This window comes from Stegostoma tigrinum, chromosome 3 (genome assembly GCF_030684315.1).
Source record: "Stegostoma tigrinum isolate sSteTig4 chromosome 3, sSteTig4.hap1, whole genome shotgun sequence".
Lineage (NCBI taxonomy): Eukaryota > Metazoa > Chordata > Chondrichthyes > Orectolobiformes > Stegostomatidae > Stegostoma > Stegostoma tigrinum.
Window position 1 is genome coordinate 113,543,004 of NC_081356.1, and position 20,530 is coordinate 113,563,533.

General features: G+C 40.8%; 1 protein-coding gene across 7 annotated transcripts in view; it reads left to right on the plus strand.

Moving 5' to 3' along the window:
- The window catches only part of acsl1a (acyl-CoA synthetase long chain family member 1a), a 167,834-nt gene that overhangs the window by 66,377 nt on the left and 80,927 nt on the right, over positions 1 to 20,530 (plus strand). For 4 of the 7 annotated variants that reach the window (XM_048526774.2, XM_059644838.1, XM_059644837.1 and 1 more), the window contains one exon: positions 16,098 to 16,314. In XM_048526774.2, coding sequence (XP_048382731.1) covers positions 16,098 to 16,314 — 217 coding nt within the window. Of the gene's footprint in view, positions 1 to 8,304; positions 8,420 to 8,985; positions 9,059 to 16,097; positions 16,315 to 16,418; positions 16,512 to 20,530 lie in introns of those variants that run through there. The other 3 variants (XM_048526778.2, XM_048526777.2, XM_059644839.1) reach the window with 3 other exon arrangements.

The following is a 20,530-nucleotide window of genomic DNA, read 5'->3' on the forward strand; positions in this document are numbered from 1 at the left end:
CACCAGTGGTGTGTCCCACATTTGTGAGAATAGCCAGTAAACCCTGGACCCAGTTACACATCACCTGTGCTGATCCTTTCATGAGTTCAATGTTCCTGGTCGTTGTGGATGCCCATACAAAGTGGCTGGACTTGCAGAAAGTCTGTTCGGCAAACTGAGGAATGACAATTGAGAAACTGTGAGCATTGTTCGCGATCTGCAGACTCCTGGAAGTATTGCTCACAGAAAATGGAACATCATTTATTAGCTTTACTTCCTCAAGCCGAATGGCATTTGGCACATAAGGACGGCTCTGTACCATCGATCACCCAACAGTTTGGCGGAAAGAGCGGTTCAAATGTTGAAGACAGGCTTGAAGAAGCAGCTTACAGCATCATTTGACGCTAAACTGTCTCAGTTCCTGGTCGATTATAGGACCACCCCTCTCACAACAGCAGGAATAGCTGTAGTGGAGTTGCTAATGGGGAAAAGACTTTGCACCAGGTTAAACCCGATATTCCCAGACCTGAGGGATGGAGAGTGAAATGGCAGCAGGAATGTCAATGCCAGCCACATGCCTCCTCTAAGCAAGTGGCCATTTAATTCAGGAGATGAAATTTGATGCCGGAACCGTGGAAATGGCCCTGTAAGGGTACAAGGTGAAGTTTATGTGAGGTCAAGCCCTGTGACTTATAAAGTTTAGGTAGTTGATAGTTCTGAACAAACACATGGATCACCTGAAAAGTGTAACCTCGCAAACTGGGCAGGATCAAAACGTGACAGTCCCTCAGAACAGCTAGAAAGCCTGTCTGACACTGTGTAGGTTCTGTCCCTCTATCTAGTTTGGAGGAAACTTCAGAATCTGAGTTGGATGTAACATCAATGACATTACCACTGGAAGAACAGGAGGAAACTCCCCCCACGTGCTCCAGACACAAGAGATGGGCTACAGTCTGGTACACGCTGCCAGTGCCAGAGTCCAAATCAGAGGAACCAGACCTGGGGAAATATGTCACTGGAAAAGCTATAAGAGAAAGACCAGGACTACATCTCCAGGCTTGGGAGGGGAGGGGAGTGATTGGAACCAGGTGGACCCTGTTGACTACCAAGTCCTTGATTGCGCTTGTGAACTTTGGCTAATCAACAGGCACTGGATGATCAATATTAACAGGATATTTAGAATCTCCACAGAGGACTGACTCTGAGCTGACTGACTACATACAGTGCACTGTGCACGAGTAAATAAAGGGTGACTTGGTGATGGGATATCGGCCTCTGTGTAACTATTTCAGTGGTGGAGCAGGCTCGAGGGGCCCAACATACACTCCAGTTCCTGTTTCTTATATTGTCTAATAATTGAAGAAAATGCCCTGAGTGGCTTAAATAAAATAGTTATTGACAGCCCATGTATTTTCTCTGAAAGTGTTAGAAGTCAGTAAGAAGAAAGCTGCAACAACTGAACAAACAACGTTAAAATGGAGACATTGTGATACTTTGCTGAGCTTTAAGTACCTGTAAAGTGATTCATTTGAGGGTGAGGGTTGAATCTTTATTTCTAATATTTTTAATTACACAGTCACTTAGTGATTTAACAAAATTAATTTGTTAATGTGTGAATCAATGGCTGAATACCATGGTAGCCAAAATTTCAACTTCTGATTTACAAGCCTAGGATCTGACCTGCTCCGTAACATCTTCCAGCTGCAATTGTTACATAGTCCTCAGGGATAACACTGTTACAAGAAGAGGCCCATTAGCTTCTTGAATGCAAAATCTTGATTAAATTGAGATTCTTGTCTGGCTCATGATTGACCCTTGACTGGTTTCCTGGGATGAACTGGAGTAGCATTTCTTCTACTATTGGGCTGCTTCCTTCAGAGGGGAGGGAGTAAGTTTCTGGTGAAGTTTTGTTATCCACTCAACATGGCTGTATGATGGGTAAATGTTTATTTATACTGCAATCTTGGTGCCATGTTTGATCCTGGGATGAACTTCCAACTATGTATCTACACTATGTGTACTTCTGACCTTAAGTTGATATTACCTTGCCTCTCCTGCTGAAAGCATTGTTTGTTACTTCTGTACTTTGTTATTCCAATATGTTTCCAATTGGCTGCAAACTTTACCCACCCTACATTTTAAGGCCATCCAAAATTTTGCTATCAGTATCCCAACCTGCACCAAGTCCTGTTCATCCATCATATCGAGACACTGACATTCACTGATTCCTACTTAAGCAATGCATGCTTAGGAAAAAAAATTGTATCCTCATTTTCAAAACCCTGTTTTGCCTCACTCCATTTTCTGCCATTTCCTCTAATCCCTCAACCATCTGAGATATCTGTACTCTTACTTATGGCCTCTTGAGTATTCACAATTTCAATTATAACACCAGTGGTGGATGAGCCTTCAGCTGCCTATGTTATAAGCTTTGGAATTCCCTCTCTAAACCTCTTCCCTCTCACAACTTACTTTTCACTTTCTAAGACCTTGTTTTTAAAGTTCAACTTATCGACCAAGGTTCTAGTTGTTTGATGTAATGTCATCCTAAGTGGTTCAGTGTCCTATTTGTTTTACAGTGCCCCTGTGAAGTGCCTTTAGTTTCATAACATTAAATACAGGTTGTGTAGAAATTGTAGTAAGGCGTGTCTAGTGGGTTAGATTTTCTTGTGATTTATTTTCTTCTGACTGGTTTTACTTGACGTTAATTATCAGAGTGGATCAACCCACATTGCAGTACAAATTCCACAAATGCACTTGCATGTGACGCCAGACTGACTCGGCAGCAGACTACAACTGATAACATTGCTTTTTCTTCATGTTTCCTTCGACAGATGATTGTGCCATTGTTTAGATGTTCTGATCAAATGTGAAATGTGCTAACTACTCTGACAGTTCAAATGTTTTTATGCTTGAAATGAGATTTGATATTAGTTAATTTCACAGTCAAAAAACCAGATTCCTTCAATCCCAGGGTCCTGACCTGAAATGTCAAGCTTTCCTGCTCCTCTGATGCTGCTTGGCCCGCTGTGTTCATCCAGCTTCACACTGTGTTATCTCAGACTTTCCTTCGATCCAAGTTTTTTTTAAGTGAAACAAAGAAGGTCTATAAATCATAAAACTGTGCAGTAATATTAACGACCAGTGCTTGTGAAGAGAAAATGAGGTTTATAGCATTCTATGCAACAGTAATTCCTCAATCCTGTCCTTTTACTTTTTGTAGAGTGTTATGCATTTTCATCATTTCTTTTGTGAACTGAGATTGACAGACTCTATTATATTAAATTATTACATTGAAAGAATTGTTATTTTTTTCAAGAATTTACATAAATATAAAAGAATCAGGAAGCAATAACAATATATACAAGTTAGTTGTAGTGCATTCAGTGTTGACAATTTCCATGCCCAAAATACTCAACCTTGGCGGCAATGTATTAGAGTATGTAATAACACCATGTTATGTGGCAGTATCATCTGCAAAGTGGGTTAGGCTTTGAAACAGCATCTGCTTCTAAGATGCTGCTTGGCCTGTTGTGCTCGTCCAGCTCTACACCTTGTTATCTCGGGTTCTCCAGCATCTGCAGTTCCTATTATCTCTGATGGACTTTGAAACAGATCTAGCAACTCAAACAGGGCATCCATCCGGCACTTAAGATCTTCAGCAGCAGCATAATAGTGTTCAACCACGCTCTGTAATTTTGTGGCCCGGCTCATCCCCAACTGTATTATCACTGCCAAGCTGAAGCCAGTGCAAACTCAAAGAAGATCGAAGAAGGGCATGCCAAGAAAAACGTAACTTAAAAAATGAGGTGTCAACCCAATGAAGCTACAACACTGGACTATTTGTATGCCAAGCAGTGGAAGCATCATGTAATTGATGAGGCTAAGTGATTCCGCAGCCGATCTCAGCTCTGCAGTCATGCTACATCCAGTTGTTAACTGTAGTGACTGAAGGTGGAGGGTCCAAAAAAAATTTCTCTTGTTGAATGATGAGGGAAACTAGCAAATCAATGAAAAAGACAAGACCGTAGCTAAGAACTGTGCAGTGCAGGAAGAAACTCTTCAGCTCACCAAGACTGCAACGACACATAATGCCTTTCTAAACTAAACACCTTTTGCATTAATGCAGTCTGTTTCACTCTGTTCCCTGTCTATTCATCTATCTGATAAGATGCGTTTTGAATGATCTTATTGTATCTGCCTTCACCACCACCTCTGGTCACATATTTCAGGCATTTACCATCCTCTGTGTAAAAACAAAAAAATCTGCCTGCCACATCTCCTTTAGATTTACCTCCCTTTTGCCTTAAACCTGTTTTCCCTATTAATTGACTTTTCTACTTTGAGAAAAAGATTCTGGCCATCCATTCTATCCATGCCTGTCATAATTTTGTGAACTTCCGTCAGGTTGCCCTTCATCCTTCGACATTGAAGTGAAAACAGTTCAAGTTTGTCTAATCTTTCCTCCTAGCTAATACCCTTCATCCCAGTAAACTGCTTCTGTATCTCCTGCAAAGCCTCCACATTCCTTCTGGTGGTGTGGCAACCAGAACTATACACAATTTTCCAAACGTGGCCTAACTAAATTTCTACACAGCTGCAACATGACTTGCCAATTTTTCTTGACAATTTTATCCACTTCCGTTAGCAACAATCTTCAGTTGGAAATTCTGAGTTGATGATCCATTTTGGCCTCCTCCCCAGGTCCCTGCGTCACAGATGCCAGTCTTCAGCCAATTTGACTTGCTGCATGTGTTATCAAGAAATGGTTGGAGACATGGGATACTTACTGTGAAGGCTGAGGACCGCAAAATAATTCTAGGGCAATAGTGCTGAAGACTTTTGCGTCTTAACTTGCCATGCCTCTAAACAGTTGGTCCAGGAAAGGTACAACACTGTATAAAATTTTCTAAAAAAAAGGGATAATTCCAAACTACCTAATTACTATCCATTAGGTCTATATTTAGTCAGCAGAAAAGTGATGGATACTGTCATCGACACTGACATCAAGCAGCATTTGCAAAGGAATAAGTAGCTCACTGATGTTCATTTAGTGTTTCACCGGAGCTGATCAGCTCCTGACTTCGCTACCAGCTTTGCTTCAAACAAGACAAAAGAGGTGAGAGTGATTGCCGTTGGCATTAAGCAGCCCTAGCAAAAATAGAGCCAAGTATGGAAGATGGTTGTGGTTGTTTGAAGTCAAATCATCTTAGCTCCAGCATATCATCTTCTTCATCATGGTGTCCTGGGTTGATGGTCATCAGCTGCTTCATCAATGATCTTCCTAAGGTCAGGAATGGATCTTTTTACTGATGTTAGTACTGCGTTCAGTATCACTCGGGTCTCTTCAGTTATTGAAACAGTCTGAGTCAACATGCAACAAGATCTGGGCAATGTTCAGACTTGGGTTGATAAATGACAAGCGATGTTCATGCTACACAAGTCACAGGCAATGACCACGAGAGAAACACTAATAATTACCCTTTACATTCAAGAGCATTATCATTGCTGAATCCCCCACCATCAAATACGCTGGAGTTGCCATTGACTAGAAGCTGAACTGGATTAGACATGTCAATATTGTGACCACAAGAATGGGTCAGAGTGTGGGAATTCAGCAGTCAGTAAATGAATAACTGTTGAGAAACTCCTGTCACACCAAAGCCTGTTCTTCATCTACAAGGCACTGGACAGGAGTGTGATGGAAAACTGCCCACTTAGCTGGATGAGTGCAGCTGCAAAACACTCAAGAAACTCCACATTATGCAGAACAAAGTAACCCACTTGATTGGCACCACATCCACCGCCTTCAACATGTGCTATCTCCTCACTGGTGCACAGTGGCAATGGTATGAAAGAGCTACAACTTGCACTGCAGTAATTCATCAAAACTCCTGCAGTAGCACCTTCCAAAGTTCTATGACTTAAAGGAACAAGGGCAGCGGATGTGTGGGAACACGAGCAAGTTTTTTTCCAACCACACACTATTCTCACTTAGAATGGATGTACTCACTTAATTTCTTCATTGTTGCTAGATCAAATTCCGGAAACTCACTTCTTAACAGCACTGTTGGTGTACCAATAACTTTAAAAAACTACTGTAGTTCAAAAATGCAGCTCACCACCACTTTCTCAAGGAATGTTAGTAATGGGCAATAAATACTGGCACAGCTAATGATGCCCACATCCCATAAATAAATGGAAAAAAAAATCAGTGCAAAGAAAATATTGTGAATGCAGAAACTTGAAGACAAAAACAATTAAAATCCAGAAATATTTTGGTCAGGCAGCCTTTGTGACAAAACGAAGTCAGTCTGATCACCTTTGCACGTCTAAGACTCTTACTTGGGTCTAGAAGGTAGGATTTTGTACTGCCAACAAACTAGTTTCCTTTTGTTTTAATGACACTTTATCATGAGTTGACTGTTAAACAAAGGCAGTTAGTATATAAGAGAATCTTAAAATAACTTCTTATCATGCTATCACAGGGTAACAGAACGTTGGATTTCAGGCATATATTGTCTATCATGTTGGGTGTTCAGGTATAATTGAACAGGATGGCAAGGAACACAGTGCCTCCAGCGAATGTTGGCCCAGCCAGCAATGCCCAAGAATTTAAAAACCAAAATGGGTAGCCTGTTCTGTTTGCAGCAAATAGTAACTGTCCAGGATAATGATAACAGGGGATTCACCATTGCTAATTTATTTGAAAGTTAGGGGACAATGAATGGTTAGATATTGTACAAATCTTGCTGCACTTGGACCGTGAACATGTTTGAGTATCTGAGGAACCACGAAAGATGCAGAACATGTCACCACCTGTGATGGAGAGAAGCTGAAGATTGCCTAATTTGGACAAGATCCTAAAACACTGCTCCAGTATCCTGGAGCTCAGATAACTGATTTCCAACATCAACAATCATATGTACCTTTGTTCCAGGTCTGATTCCAACCAGTGAAGAGTTTCTCTCCTGATTCTCATTGACCCAGTTTAGCTGGGGCTCCATGACATTGCACGCATTAAGATGTGGTCTTGATACCAAGGGCAGTCACTCTCACCTCATCTTTGGAATTCATTTCTTTTGTCCATATTTGAACCAAAGTTATAAAGAAGGTCAGGAGCTGAGTGGCCCTGGAGGAATCTAAACTGTGTGTAGTGAGCAGGTCATTAATAAGTAAGTGCTGCTTCATAGCACCGGTCATGGCACCTTCCATCACATTTGGCTTACTCTCAGTTGTTGATTAATGTGACTTGGCTGAGACAAGTGCTTTTTGTGTACAGGTCATACATGGGCAAGGTTCCACATTGTTGAGTAGGTGCCAGTGTCGTCAATGCTCTGAAACAGCTTTGCTCAGTGTGAGGTAAGTACTGGTGCACGCGTCTTCAGTACTGTTGCTGTAATTTTGTCAGGGCCGGATGCCTTTGAAGTTGTGCCTCCAACCGTTTTTTTTGTATTACGAAGAGTTAATTGATTTGGCTGAAAACTGCCGTCTGTGATACTGGAGACCTCCCAAAGATCGCAGAAATGGATTATCCATTCAGGAACTGAGGCTGAAAATCGTTGCAAATGTTTCAGCCTTTTGTGCAGATGAGTTGGTCTCACGCCATCATAGTAGATGGAGATATTGGCTTGGACACCTTCTCCGATGAGTTGCTTAATTTCCACCACTATACACGAATGGATGTGGCAGGACTGCAGAGTTTTGATTTGATCAGTTTTTTGTGGTATAATTTAGCTCTATCATATCATACTGTGCACGTAAATTCCACTCCAAGCCACACGCTATCTCAGTATCACTGTTCCTCCTTCATTGCTGGATCAACTTCTTTTTTCATTCACAGGATGAAGGTGTCATTGTACAAGCCAGCAAACTCAACCATCTTCTCAAAGGCAACTGGGGATGGCCAAACCGGCTCAACCAGCCTGTATCCCACGTTGGTTTGTTTTTTAAAAAAACAATTTACCAGAGAAAGCCAGAATTTCTGACAGAGCAGAAAAGTCATTAAAATGTATTCTCATCTCATGTTGACTTGACTTCAGTAATGCTTCATTAAAGTCCACTTTATTACATTGTTAATTTGTAAAAAGCCACTTGAATTCATAATGTTTATAAACAATTTCACTTTGCTGTTACTTTGATGGAGCGTCATTGTGTTGCAAGCACTAAATCATATGTGTGTAGATTGACTGTTTCTATAGAGCTGGAGGAAGTGCCTGCACATTTGTGTATTCCTTAAGCTTCCTGCTCAATTTTAATGTGGCAAGACTTAATTTTTTTTTCAGAGGGCAATGATATTGGGAGAGCTTAGTGCATTCAATTTGCAAGTCTTCTTAAAAAATGGAGTGACGTTGAGATGCAAGCCTGGGTTTTCCTACTGTTATCCTGTCTGCACATTCTAACTAAGGCCTGTAATTTGTAGGCTTTCGCCTTTGTCCTGGTAAGCTGTAGCGCAGGGCTCAAAGTGCCTAATTCTGTCTGAGATCCTAGCACTGAACATTTGAGCAATAAGTACAATGGGTATTTCTGCACAACGTGCTCACAATCCCTGAGAGTGAAGAATTGTAAAGCAAATAGTTATTTGGTTTTGAGGCAGTCTTTGTATGTTTGAACACTTGTTACTGTTTCCTGTATTTGCCATTGCTTTTACTGTTCTGGTTTCCTTGTTTCTGACATTTGACGCCTTTTAGATTTCTGTGCTGACTTGATACCCTGGAATGTTTTCATCGCTTGCAGATCTGCTAATATTTGCCAAAAGTGCAGAATATTTTTCAGGGATCTAAAAGCAAGTTTTGCTGCTATCTGGTGTAAGGTCTTGAAAAACTATTAGATACCGTGAATTGCACACCAGTTTTGCTAGTGCCAGCTCCTAATATCGATGTGGAAATGTTAGCCTGCAAATATGACCTTTGAAAATGAGTTTGTTGACTCTGACATAATCTTGTCATCTGGCTGTATAGAAAAAACAGTGGCTGAGTACACAGTGGTCAATTTTTAAAAGTTCCGTCCAGCCTTCAGGTCCATTGCAACTACTGAAAACTGCTTGGGCAGTACGTTTACAGGACGCTGTGTATTACAGGCTAGTGTGTTTTAATTGTGTATTTCTTGACATGCTTTGTGGTGAAATGACTTGACCCATGAGCTCCAGTAGTACCTTCCAGTGATTTATTGTAATTTTTATTTTTAACAATGTGTTCGAAGAATTTCTTTTATTGTTGATCTTTTAATTTTGTTGCACTGTCTGTCCCAGAGGTTAGATACTTCATTTTAGGATTTAATCTCAGCATAATGTCACTCTGAAAAGTTTGAATATGTTACAAGTTTGGTGATCACAGGCAGAAGAGGCAAATTTGATCAGCAGTTTTCTATAGTTTATTCCTGGGAATTAGAACTTTCTTTTCCAATTTCTAATTATCCTTGGGAATGTGTTGTTGAGCTGCCTTCTTAATCTTTGTCCCATTTGGTGTAAGTGCACCCATAGTGCGATTAGGATGGGACTTGCAAAATTTTAATTCAGTGACATGAAGGGGTGGTTATTTAATTCCAAGTCAGGATTGGGTGTGACTTGAAGGGGAACTTGTACATTGGGAATACCACCCCTACCTGTTGGCCTTGTCCTTCAAGAGTCACTGGTCTGGAGGTATGTCACAGGAACTTCAATGATGTTTTTAAAATACTCATTCATAGGACATGGGTGTCGCTGGTGGGGTCAGCATTGATTGCCCATCCCTAGTTGCCCTTGAAAAAGTGGTGGTAAGCTGTCTTCTTGAATCGCTGCAATTCATTCCTAGTCTCTGACCTGCTTTTGAAGCCATGGAATATAAATGGCTAGTCCAGTTCAGTTTCAATAATAACCTCCAAGATGTTGATAGCGGGGGATTCAGTGATGATAATGCCTTTGAGTGCTAAGAGGCACTGGTTAGTGCTGGTTAGATTATTTCTTGCTGGACATGGTCAGTGCCTGGCAATTGTTGCAGTACAACTTCTAGCTTGGACACAATGGAACAGTAGTGCATCAGTGCTAAAGATAATGAAAATTTATAGTGGTAGATGGAGTTCAGATCAAAAGAGTTACTTTTTTATTGATGGTGTTGAGCTTTTGGAGTCATTGAAGTTGCATGCGTCTAAGCAAGTGGAAAGTATTAAATGGCGCTGCTGACTTGTGACTTTACAGATGCTGTAAAGACAAAGGATCAGAGGTTAAATCACTTGCTGAAGAATTCCAATTCTCTGACCAGTTGTAGCCTCAGTATTTATGTGGTTGGTCCAGTTAAGTTTCTAGCCAATGGTGACCTTCAGGATGTGTTACTAGTGGCCTTTGACCATGCAATGCTGTTGAATATCAAACTGAAGCCTTTAGATGTACACTTGCTGGTTATAATAATTACTTGGAACTTGTGGGACATAAATATTACTTGTCGTTCATCAATCCAAAACTGAATGCTGTTGAAGACTTGCTATACCTGAGCATGAACTTTTATAGGGAAGTTAAACAAACAAAAAAAACCTGATCAGAGATGTTATGACATATCTCTGTGGCAGGTAGGACTTGAATGTGAGAGAGATAATGGACTTGAATGTGTACCTTTTGGCCAAATTCACGACAAGAGTCCACAGGAAAGTTAAATGTTCAGAGTTGCAGTAATTTTTGTACCTAGCATTGGAGTTGGGATTTGTCCAGTGTTCATCTCTTCAGGGATATGTCACCTTTCACCCACTTCGCCTCTCCCCACTGCCTTTGAGTGATCAATGTACATGTCACTGTGTTAATAACTAATCCAGAGAGTGATGTCTCAGTGTGGAATCTTGGTCCTATGCTGTCGCTGACCAACAGTTCCATTGTTTACTCGAAAGCTATTTTAGAGACGCCACATTACTTGGTGTTACTAATTGTAGCCACATCAGAATTATTGAACCTAATTGCCATACTGAAACGAAAATGGTTATTTTTGACTGTGTAGGAGCACAGCCTGGGTGGGAGAAAGAGATGTGAAGGATTCCAATTTGTTGAATTATCAACCGAATCAAGCAAAGAAAAAAATTCTTAATATTTTTGCGTGAAAAATATTGCAAAGAAGAGTGATGTCAAGGGATTGATTTTTCATTGATAGCGCACTGAAGTCCTTTATCACTTGGATGTCAAATAAGTCTGTGTCCAAGCACTGCCTACTCCCCTTACTGGCAAGCAATCTACTGTACTCCCTTAGAGTTGATGTGCTTTTTTTTTACCTTTATTCCTGAGCTGCTGGATCCTGCATTGCTTTTTCATTTTTATTCCTTTTTTTTCCATTTGCTGACTCTTCTTCCACGTATTGACCCATCTGTTCACAAAGTCTCTGTTTTATGCATTTCTTTAACTTCCCTTGTGTCTCTAATTGGCTCTGGTTTCACTTCTGCAATTTAACCATCCCGTTTTCTGTCTGAGTAGATTTTCTATGCCTGCAGGCATGTGTGTTCCTCCTGCATTTCGCCCTTTTGTCTTTTCTAATTTTGTTCACTTATCTTTTCCCCTCTTACTTTGCCTTTCTCTCCTTTTATTCTTTCAGTTCTGACAAAGCATCTATATACTTTTACCTAAGATAGGAATGTGGAGTTAAGGCCATAATCAGATCAGCCAACTGAGTAGCGAAGAAACTCAATGAACTGAATGACCTACTCCTACTCCTGATACATTTTTTTTAAATTTCAAAAATATACTTTATTCTTAAAAATATTTATATACATATGCAGTCACTGAAGCAGTTTGGTTTTGTACATTCTTTGCCTGTGGGGAACGAACAAACACTGGAGTCTGACTTTCTGTACAGTTGCAACAAGCCCAAGGCATTTATCACATATGTAAGATGCTATTTACATGTATTTGAGGCACTATGAGGGTCAGATAACCGAATGGACCTCCATTGTAGTTTGGCTGAAAGACCTTAGATGGTGGGCTTTCCCCACTGTGTCTGGTTGGTGGCTGCCCCAAGCTTTAGTGTGTCCCTCAGAATGTAGTCCTGGACCTTGGAATGTGCCTGTCTCCAATGCATAGTCAAAGTCAACGCTTTACACTAGGAGACCACCAAGTTTCGGGCAGGCCAAAGAGCACATTAACCTAGTTGCTGGTCCTCTAGGCGCAATCGGTGTTTGTCTTGGTCTTTGTCCCGGGCAACAGACCGTAGAGCACAGTCAAGTGTCATGGAGTTATGAACCTCGATAAAACCCACTGTATATGTCTCCAGACATCCTTGCAAAGACACATTCGAGAAGGAGACGTGTGACAGTCTCTACTGCCCTACAGCCACTTTGAGGGGAATGTGCAGTGGCGCAGAGCGAGTGGGCGTACATGTGACATTCACCCATCTCACCACCAACCAGTCAATGTCTTGGTGCTTGTTGGAAAGTTCTGGTTACGAGGCATTCTGCCCAATCCCTTTGACAGCCTGCTCTGATGGGATCCACCCTGTCCTTTCTCCACAGGGTCTTGTGGATGCCCCTTGCTGACCACTTCATGCTGGATTTGTGGTCAAAGTGGTTTTCTTTCACTGATCTCTCCATGAACGACATCTGATACCCACTGCTGATTTTGTATTTATGTGTGATGGCTGGCCTGGTTATATGTTTCCAGTGTTTTATGCCTTTCTTACCTTGACTCGAATGATTTTTGCCGTACTGCAGCCGCATGGTTGGCGGCAGGTATTGGTCATATCTTTTGTAGATCAGAGTTCAGGGTCTTGGTTTAATGGGTAGCACAGATAATATAGTCGATCTTAGGGGCCTTGTGCCAGTTAATTTCATAATATTGTAAAAGTATTATTTGTTGCTGTATGCCACGTAAACAAAATGCTACACTAAAATTCTGCCAATAAGCTGCAAGGAAGGATTGTAACATAGACCATTTTGAATCAAAGTCTCTGCACGAAAAAAGATGTGAGCTCTGAACTTTTTGTAGGGCAGAGTGACTAATCTCTTTTTCAATAGAGATTGTGTGTGTGGGCGAGAGGTGAAAATACGGCAGCCCATCTGACAGACTGCAGCCAAACAGTAGCAGTACTAATTTATACCTTTAATGTGCATCATTGTTTTTGCTGAGCATTTCTTGTCAGCTGGACAAATTTAACGACAGGGCGCTCACAAGAATGCATGCACAGCCTCAGTGGGTGGGTGGTTTGGAATCTGAGAAATCTAAAGAAACTTTAGAGTCACAACCATTTGTTCCATCTTAATGTTATTGCACAATTGTCTTGGGGCAAGAGAAGCCTTGATAGCATTCCACAGTTGAATGGGTCACCATGCAGCATCGACTAGAAATCTTGGGAAAATTTCAATAAGTTTTAAAAATTCTCTGATCATCCTGCATCACTTTTAAAATGACCAACCAATGTACACTGGAAAATGCATGGGTATTCGATGCTAAACAAAATGAATGTTCATACATAACTGGTAAACATATTTGCAGATGTTCCTGATGTTCATCATTGCCTCCTCCAATGCCAATAGTATATGAAAATGCCATACAATTATATTTAAACTTGGGATGCTCCCATTAAGGATTGCAAGCATGTTAATTAATACAGACTTAACTTTGCCCAGCTTGTAGGTGGTGCACGTTGCTGCCAGTATGGATTGGTGGTGAGGGGAATGTATTGTTAAAGGTGGTGTTTGGTGTGCCAATCAAGGGGGCCTTTGTGCTGACACTGGGTACCAAAATCAGTTCATAGAAAACAGAGGAGAAGTTCTACTTCTTCAGTCCTGCATTTTGCTTCGGTTCCCTGCGGTGTATAGTATCCAAAAGATTCATGTTGCACTATACCCATCCAGTGGTTTGGAATGAATACTTTGAAACCACTTTCACAAAATGGAAAAACAATACTACCAGGGAAGACAAATGTGAATTTTTTTTTAAATGTTGAAGGGGTGGGTTTAACATTTTTGAAAAATCTATCTAGTGGAGGTACTGACCATCATTTTTCAGTCTTTGTTGGCAGTAGGCATGGTTCCAAGAATGGAGAATGGTGAATGTAGTACCATTGTGTAAGAGATGAAGGGGATCACTCAAGTAATTAGAGGCTAGTTAGCCTAACTTTAGTGGCAGATAATTGGAAAAAGTTCAGAAAGGCAAGATAAACACTCATTTAGAAAAACACTGATTAATCACTCATAACACAGATTTGTTAAAGGAAAGTCATGTCTGACAAAATGATTGAAAGTTTTAAAATTCATTGAAGGGAATGTGGGCATCACTAGCTAGGCTACTATTCGTTGCCCGTCCCCAATTGCCCTGAGGAAGGTGGTGAACTATTTTCTTGAACTACTGCAGCCGTTGTTTGAGATGTGGGGACGTCTATTATTGATGTCAGGAAGGAGTTTCAGGATTTTCATGCAGTGACAGTGAAGAACAGCAGTGATATAATTCTAAGTCAGGCTAATGTATGACATGTACATGTGGTGTTCCCATGCATCCACTGTCCTTTGTAGTTTTCGGTGCTAGAGGTCACTTCTGCCATTAAGTTGATAGATAAGGGGGTGAATTACACTCCATAGAATTCCTGGCCCCTGACCCACTCTTGTAGCAATGATCTGTATATGTATATACAGCCTTAAGAGTAAATGGAAGACCTATTAGAATGGAGATAAGGAGAAACTTCTTCAGCCAGAGAGTAGTGAATCTATGGAATTCACTGCCACAGAAGGCTGTGGAGGCCAGATCATTGAGTATATTGAAGACTGAGATAGATAGATTCTTGGTTATCAAGGGGATCTAGGGTTTTGAGGAGAAACTGGGAGAATGGGGTTGAGGAGCTTCTCAGCCATGATTGATTGGCAGAACAGATTTGATGCGCTGAATGCCCAGATTTTTTTCTCCTATCTCTTATGGTTTTAACAGTTTGCCCTGTTCAGTTTCTGGTCAATGATAACCTCCAGGATATTGATAGGGGAAGAAATCAGCAATAGTGATGCCATTGAATGTCAAGATACAATGGTAGATTATTTCTTGTAGGTGAAGGTTATTGCCTGGCACCTGTCTGTTTCAAATGTTACTTGCCATTTATCACCCTGAGATGTTGAGGCCAGTCAGGGTATTATATTTGTCATCTGTATGAATTTTAGCAAGCATGTGACAAGTGCCCACGTGGCAGGCTGGTCACAAAAGTAAATGCTCATGGGATTCAAGGCAAAGTGGAAAGTTGAATCCAATGTTGACACAGAGGCAGAAAGCAAAAGACTGTTGTTGTGGGATAGCAAGAACTGCAGTTGCTGGAGTCAGCGATAACACACTGTGGAGCTGGAGGAACACAGCAGGCCAGGCAGTATCAGAGGAGCAGGAAAGTTGACGTTTTGGGTTGGGACCCTTCTTCAGAAATTGGGTTATTGTTGTGGGATGTTTTTTGTGATTTGGAGGATGGATCCAATAGATTTTTGCAGTGTGCAGTACAAGCTGTCTTGCCTATTGTTGTTTATATCAATGATTTTGGACTTGAATATAGAGGAATCTGAAAAAGAATGGTTGTGTGGTTTACAATGATACAGAGAAAGCTGTAGACTGTGGGGAGATATCAACGCCAGTAGAAAAGCAGTAAATGGAGTTTAATCCAGAGAAGAGTGAGATAATGCTTTTGTGGGAGGCTTACAAGTATTGAAGTATGTAGAAGGATATTGGAGTGCATGTCCATAGATCCCTGAAGTTGTTCGTAATCTGTGATACTGGAAATAAAATTAGAAAGTAAAGATGCTGCACAGGTTGAAGAAGAATTCAGAGGGAAGAATTAATTGAAGCATATAAAATTAATGATCCTAGACAGAGCACATAGGAAGGTTCTGTTTCTCATGGTTGAGGTGTGCTTAACAAGACATTATGGATTTAGGGTATACAGAAGTTGAGGAAATTTAGAGGTTGAAAGTTTTCATCCAGAGAGTAGTCTGGAATCTGGAATTCACTTTCTGAAAGGTTGGTAGAAGCAGCGATGTTCATAATATTTGAAAATGCACGAGAAGGGTACACAATAAGAGCTGGAAAGTGGGATCGGGTTGAATGGTTGTAGAGTGATGTGGACATTGACAAATTACATCTGTGAATTTATTTATTCTCTGACTCCTTGGTAATGTGCTTACTTCTGTTCTTCTTTTCACTGCCACAGAAGGGAATTTCCATTTACAACTATGCAAGCAAGTGATCTGGTGACACACCTGCGCATCCCAGAACTTTGGGAAGTCCGGCAGTTCGTTCGCTCTCTTCCACCATCGGCTCTAATAGGCATTGGCACCATTGCAGCGCTTATAGCATACTGGTATGCCACAAGACCAAAGCCACAGAAACCCCCATGTGACCTGACTATGCAGTCTGTTGAAGTGGAGGTATGGTTTGAAATATCATTACTTTTAGGAGTGTTACAAAATAATGAGGAAATTTGCTTTGAAACAAATTCAGCGAATTGATGACTCTAATTTTTATTTGTCAGGGCAAGGTGCTTCCAAATTCTAAATCAAAAGCAAGATGCTGCAGACGTCGGAAGCCTGAAAAATAAACAGAAAATGCTGGAAACACTTAGCAGGTCAGTTCTGATGAAAGGTCAGCAATCTGAAACATAACACTGTGTTTCTGTCAGTCCGGATGCTACCAGACCTGCCGAGTGAGTCCAGCATTTGCTGTTTTCAAACATTGCTGATGTGGATTTGCAACATGCTTGTGACTTCTTGAGGTGGACTGAAAGTGTGAAATAAACTTGATTTCTGTTGCATTAAATCCAACTAGTGCAGTTGACAACAATGATTTGCTTTTTATTGTACTGAATGCATTTTTCCAAAAAAATTTGTTTTTTTATCCCCTGTGTAGTTATAGCATCAATGCTGAGTTGCACAGAATCCTGTATTCTCACAAGTTGCAAATCCAATCACCCATCCTCTCCCACCCGTCTGCTGAGGGACCGACCTCAAACCCTATCTGCTCATATTCTACCACTGACACCGCAAGACTGATTTTAAAATATGTCACCTTCTTTATCTTTGAGCATTGAATGTTATTCTGCCCCTTTTTTACCTCTACTATGCAGTCCTTATCTTTTTACTAACCAACCGAGCCCCAACCTTAGCTGCTTTTTCACTGTCTCTCCTTGTGACACACCACCGTTGCTGCCCTCGTAGATTGCAGTTCCCTTTTTTTTTAATGACCTATGTTGGTTCCTTGTTCCCAAAGCCCCACAATTTATAAAACTATCGTCTTCATGTTCAAATCACTGAGAGGCCATTGTTGTAGGAGAAACATTGGAGCAGAAATAGGCCATTCAGCCTGTTGAGTACGCTCTTTGCACTCAATGACTGATCATTTCCTGTACTTTCTCCCTATTCTTTGATGTCATTAAACTTCTGATATTTATCAAAATGGTTGACCGTCTACAGCCCTCTGCAGTTGAGAATTCCTGAGGTTCGCCAACCTTCGAGGGAAGAAAGTCCTCCTCATCTTGCTCCTAAGTGCCCTACCAGTTACTCTAAGATTATGTCTTCAGTTCTAGAGTCATAAGCCAGGAGAAACATATTTATTTACATCCATCCTGTAATTCCCTACAGGAATTCCAAAAACTTCAATGAGATCACCTAATTTTTTTGAAACTGTAGAACCTACACATCCAGAGATCCAGTTTCTTCAATCTCCCATCATAAAATAATCCTGCCATCCCAGAGATTGATTGGTTTACTCACCCAGCCACTGTCTATGGCAAGTATACACTTCCTTGGATTTGGAGACGAAAACTGCAGACGATAGGAGGCGTGATCTCACCAGGGCGTTATACAGTTGCAGCAAGATATTTTCCTGATGGACTCAAATTTCCCTATGATGAAGGTCAACAACTATTTGCCTTCCTAATTTTCTTGCTGCACCTACATACTAACCTTTTTTTTGCAGTAACCCATGAACAAGAGCATCCAGATCCCTTTGGACACGGTAGTTCCCAACTTCTTACCATTTAGAAAATGTCTGGACTTTGTTTTTTTCTATAAAAGTGAATAACTTCAGACTTTTTTACATTATATTCTGTCTGCCTTGTTCTAGCCTATTCACTCAGCCTGTCCAAGTCCCTTTGAAGCTTCCTTGCATCATCCACATAACTTGCTCCTGCTTAGATTTGTTTCTTCAACTGTTTTGGAAATATTGCACTCTGCTCTGTATTCACATGAAAGAGTGTAAAAAATCATAAACCTACCACTGATACTTGCAGTACTCTGACCTGTGACCATCTTGAGATGGATCAGTTAATCGATGCCCTTCGCTTGCTGTGTGTTAACCAATTCTTCAGCCATATTAGTATATTATCCCCCTTCGAAATTTCCTTTCTTTATTAAGGTAGCACCTGATCAGAAGCCTTCAGACAGTACAGATACCTCACATCAGCTGGGCCTCGTTTAACTGTACTATAAGTAACATCCTCAAAAAAACTCTAAGTTTGTTATTCATGATTTCCCTTTCATAAAATCTGTATTACATCTTCACAGGTTTGCCATTCTTTTCTAAACATTGGTTATTACATTCTTTATAATGGGTTATGAAGGGAGGCGATGACCTAGTGATGTTATCGTTAGACTATTAATCAAGAGACCCAGGTTATATTCTGGACACGCAGGTTCAAATCTCGCCAGGGCACAAGACAATCAACCATCCTTACATGCTCTGGCCTACGTATGACTCCACTTAATGATACTTAACTACCCTCTGCGTAGCTGGAGATGGGCAATCCTAGCCAGCACCCTGTGTATGAATATCATCAATTCGTTCAGAGATGCTATTACACCCAATTGGGTTGAACGGTTGCTGAGTAGTTAGTGCTGCTGTCTCACAGTGCCAAGGACCTGGGTTCAGTTTCAGCCTTGGGCGACTGTCTGCGTGGAGTTTGCACATTCTCCCCGTGTCTGCGTGGGTTTCCTCTGGGTGCTCCCGTTTCCTTTCATAGTCCAAAGGTGTGTGGGTTAGGGCAAGTAACCATGCTATATTGGCTGTAGTGTCCAGGGATGTACAGGCTAGGAGGATTAGCCATGAGAAATGCAGGGTTACAGGGATAAGGTAGGGGTATAGACCTGGGTGGATTGGTCTTCAGAGTGGCAGTATGGACCCAAGGGCCAAATGTCATGCTTCCACAGTGGAGGGATTCTGTGATATGATTCATTCAGGTGATATTTAAATCTGGGTCTCTTGGTTTGGGATATGGACACTACAGCTGTATCACATGAGGGCCCGATGTCTATGGATGTAAACTTAGGGGGTAAATATGCTTCAGATGAGCCTGCTTCATTTCACCCTCTGATGATTACTCCCTTCTGATTATCCACCTTTTCGTTGAAAGCATCTATTTGGCTCAACTATTTGGCAAATCCCTGAGAGGAACTAAGGAATGTCACACCTGAAAAGTCCAAGGCAATAGTCAACTCGACCTATTTTTATTTCAAGAAAGTCAGGTTATTTTTGGATCCTTTTAAACCTTAATTTAGGGAAAGATATCCAGAAACAAAGGGATTCATCTTAAATTAACCTTGTTGTCATCAACCGAGTGAGGGGTTGAATTAAGAAGGATGAGCAAGTACTTGGATAACCTATCTGAAACGGCAACCAGTTGCAGACTATAATTCTTGAACTGTTTGAAACATTTTTTTCCAAGTACAACTGCTTTAATTTTATCTCTTTCAGTTCCTCAGTTTCACAAATTCCTCAATTGTCTCATATTTCATTGAGATTTTCGACATCTTCTGTGAAGACAGACACAAAATAATTGTTTAGTTCATTTCTAAATTTAATGAAAAGAATTGCAGTTGCTGGAAATCAGAAGCAAAATAAGAAATTACTGGAAAAACTCAGCAGGCCTTGCAGCATCTGTGGAGAGAAATCAGAGTTAACATTTTGGATTCAATAACCCTACCTCAGATCTGATGAATTTTTCCAGCAATTTCTGATTTAGTTGCTTAGTTTATCTGCCAATTCCTTGTTCTTCAGTATAGATTCAACCAATTCCAGGAATCAAATTATTAATCCTTATAGATTGGAAATCTGTTATGAAATGGATCAATTGTTATACAGTATGGTGACTTTCTTTCATAAACACTGTAAAAGTTCGCAATACTCTTGCTGTGAATTAAGCCAGTGAATGAGGACTTTAATGAACATATTCATATCGGAGGTTTGAATGAAAGAAAATATCCCATAGCTGGTACATGCAGAGTCACTGAACAAAGTTTTGCTGCATGCTGCCATTTTCACTGGTTGTGTAAAGTTTCATAGTATTCTTGCAACAAGTTTGTTTTGTGACACCAGAATACAACTTGAACTGTTTTCCAATTCAACAACAACAAAAACAAAGTTGCGTGAAAAGCTCAGCAGGTCTGGCAGCATCTGTGAAGAAGAAGACAGAGTTAACGTTTTGGGTCCGGTGACTCTTCCTCAGAACTGTTGGTAAAACTGATGGTAAAGCTCAGTTTATATGCAGAGAATAGGGAGGTGGGTGGGGTAGGGAGTAAACGATAAGATAGAGCCCAAAGAGAGAGAAAGACAGTTGGACATACAAAGGAGTTGCTAACGATCAGGCTGGGA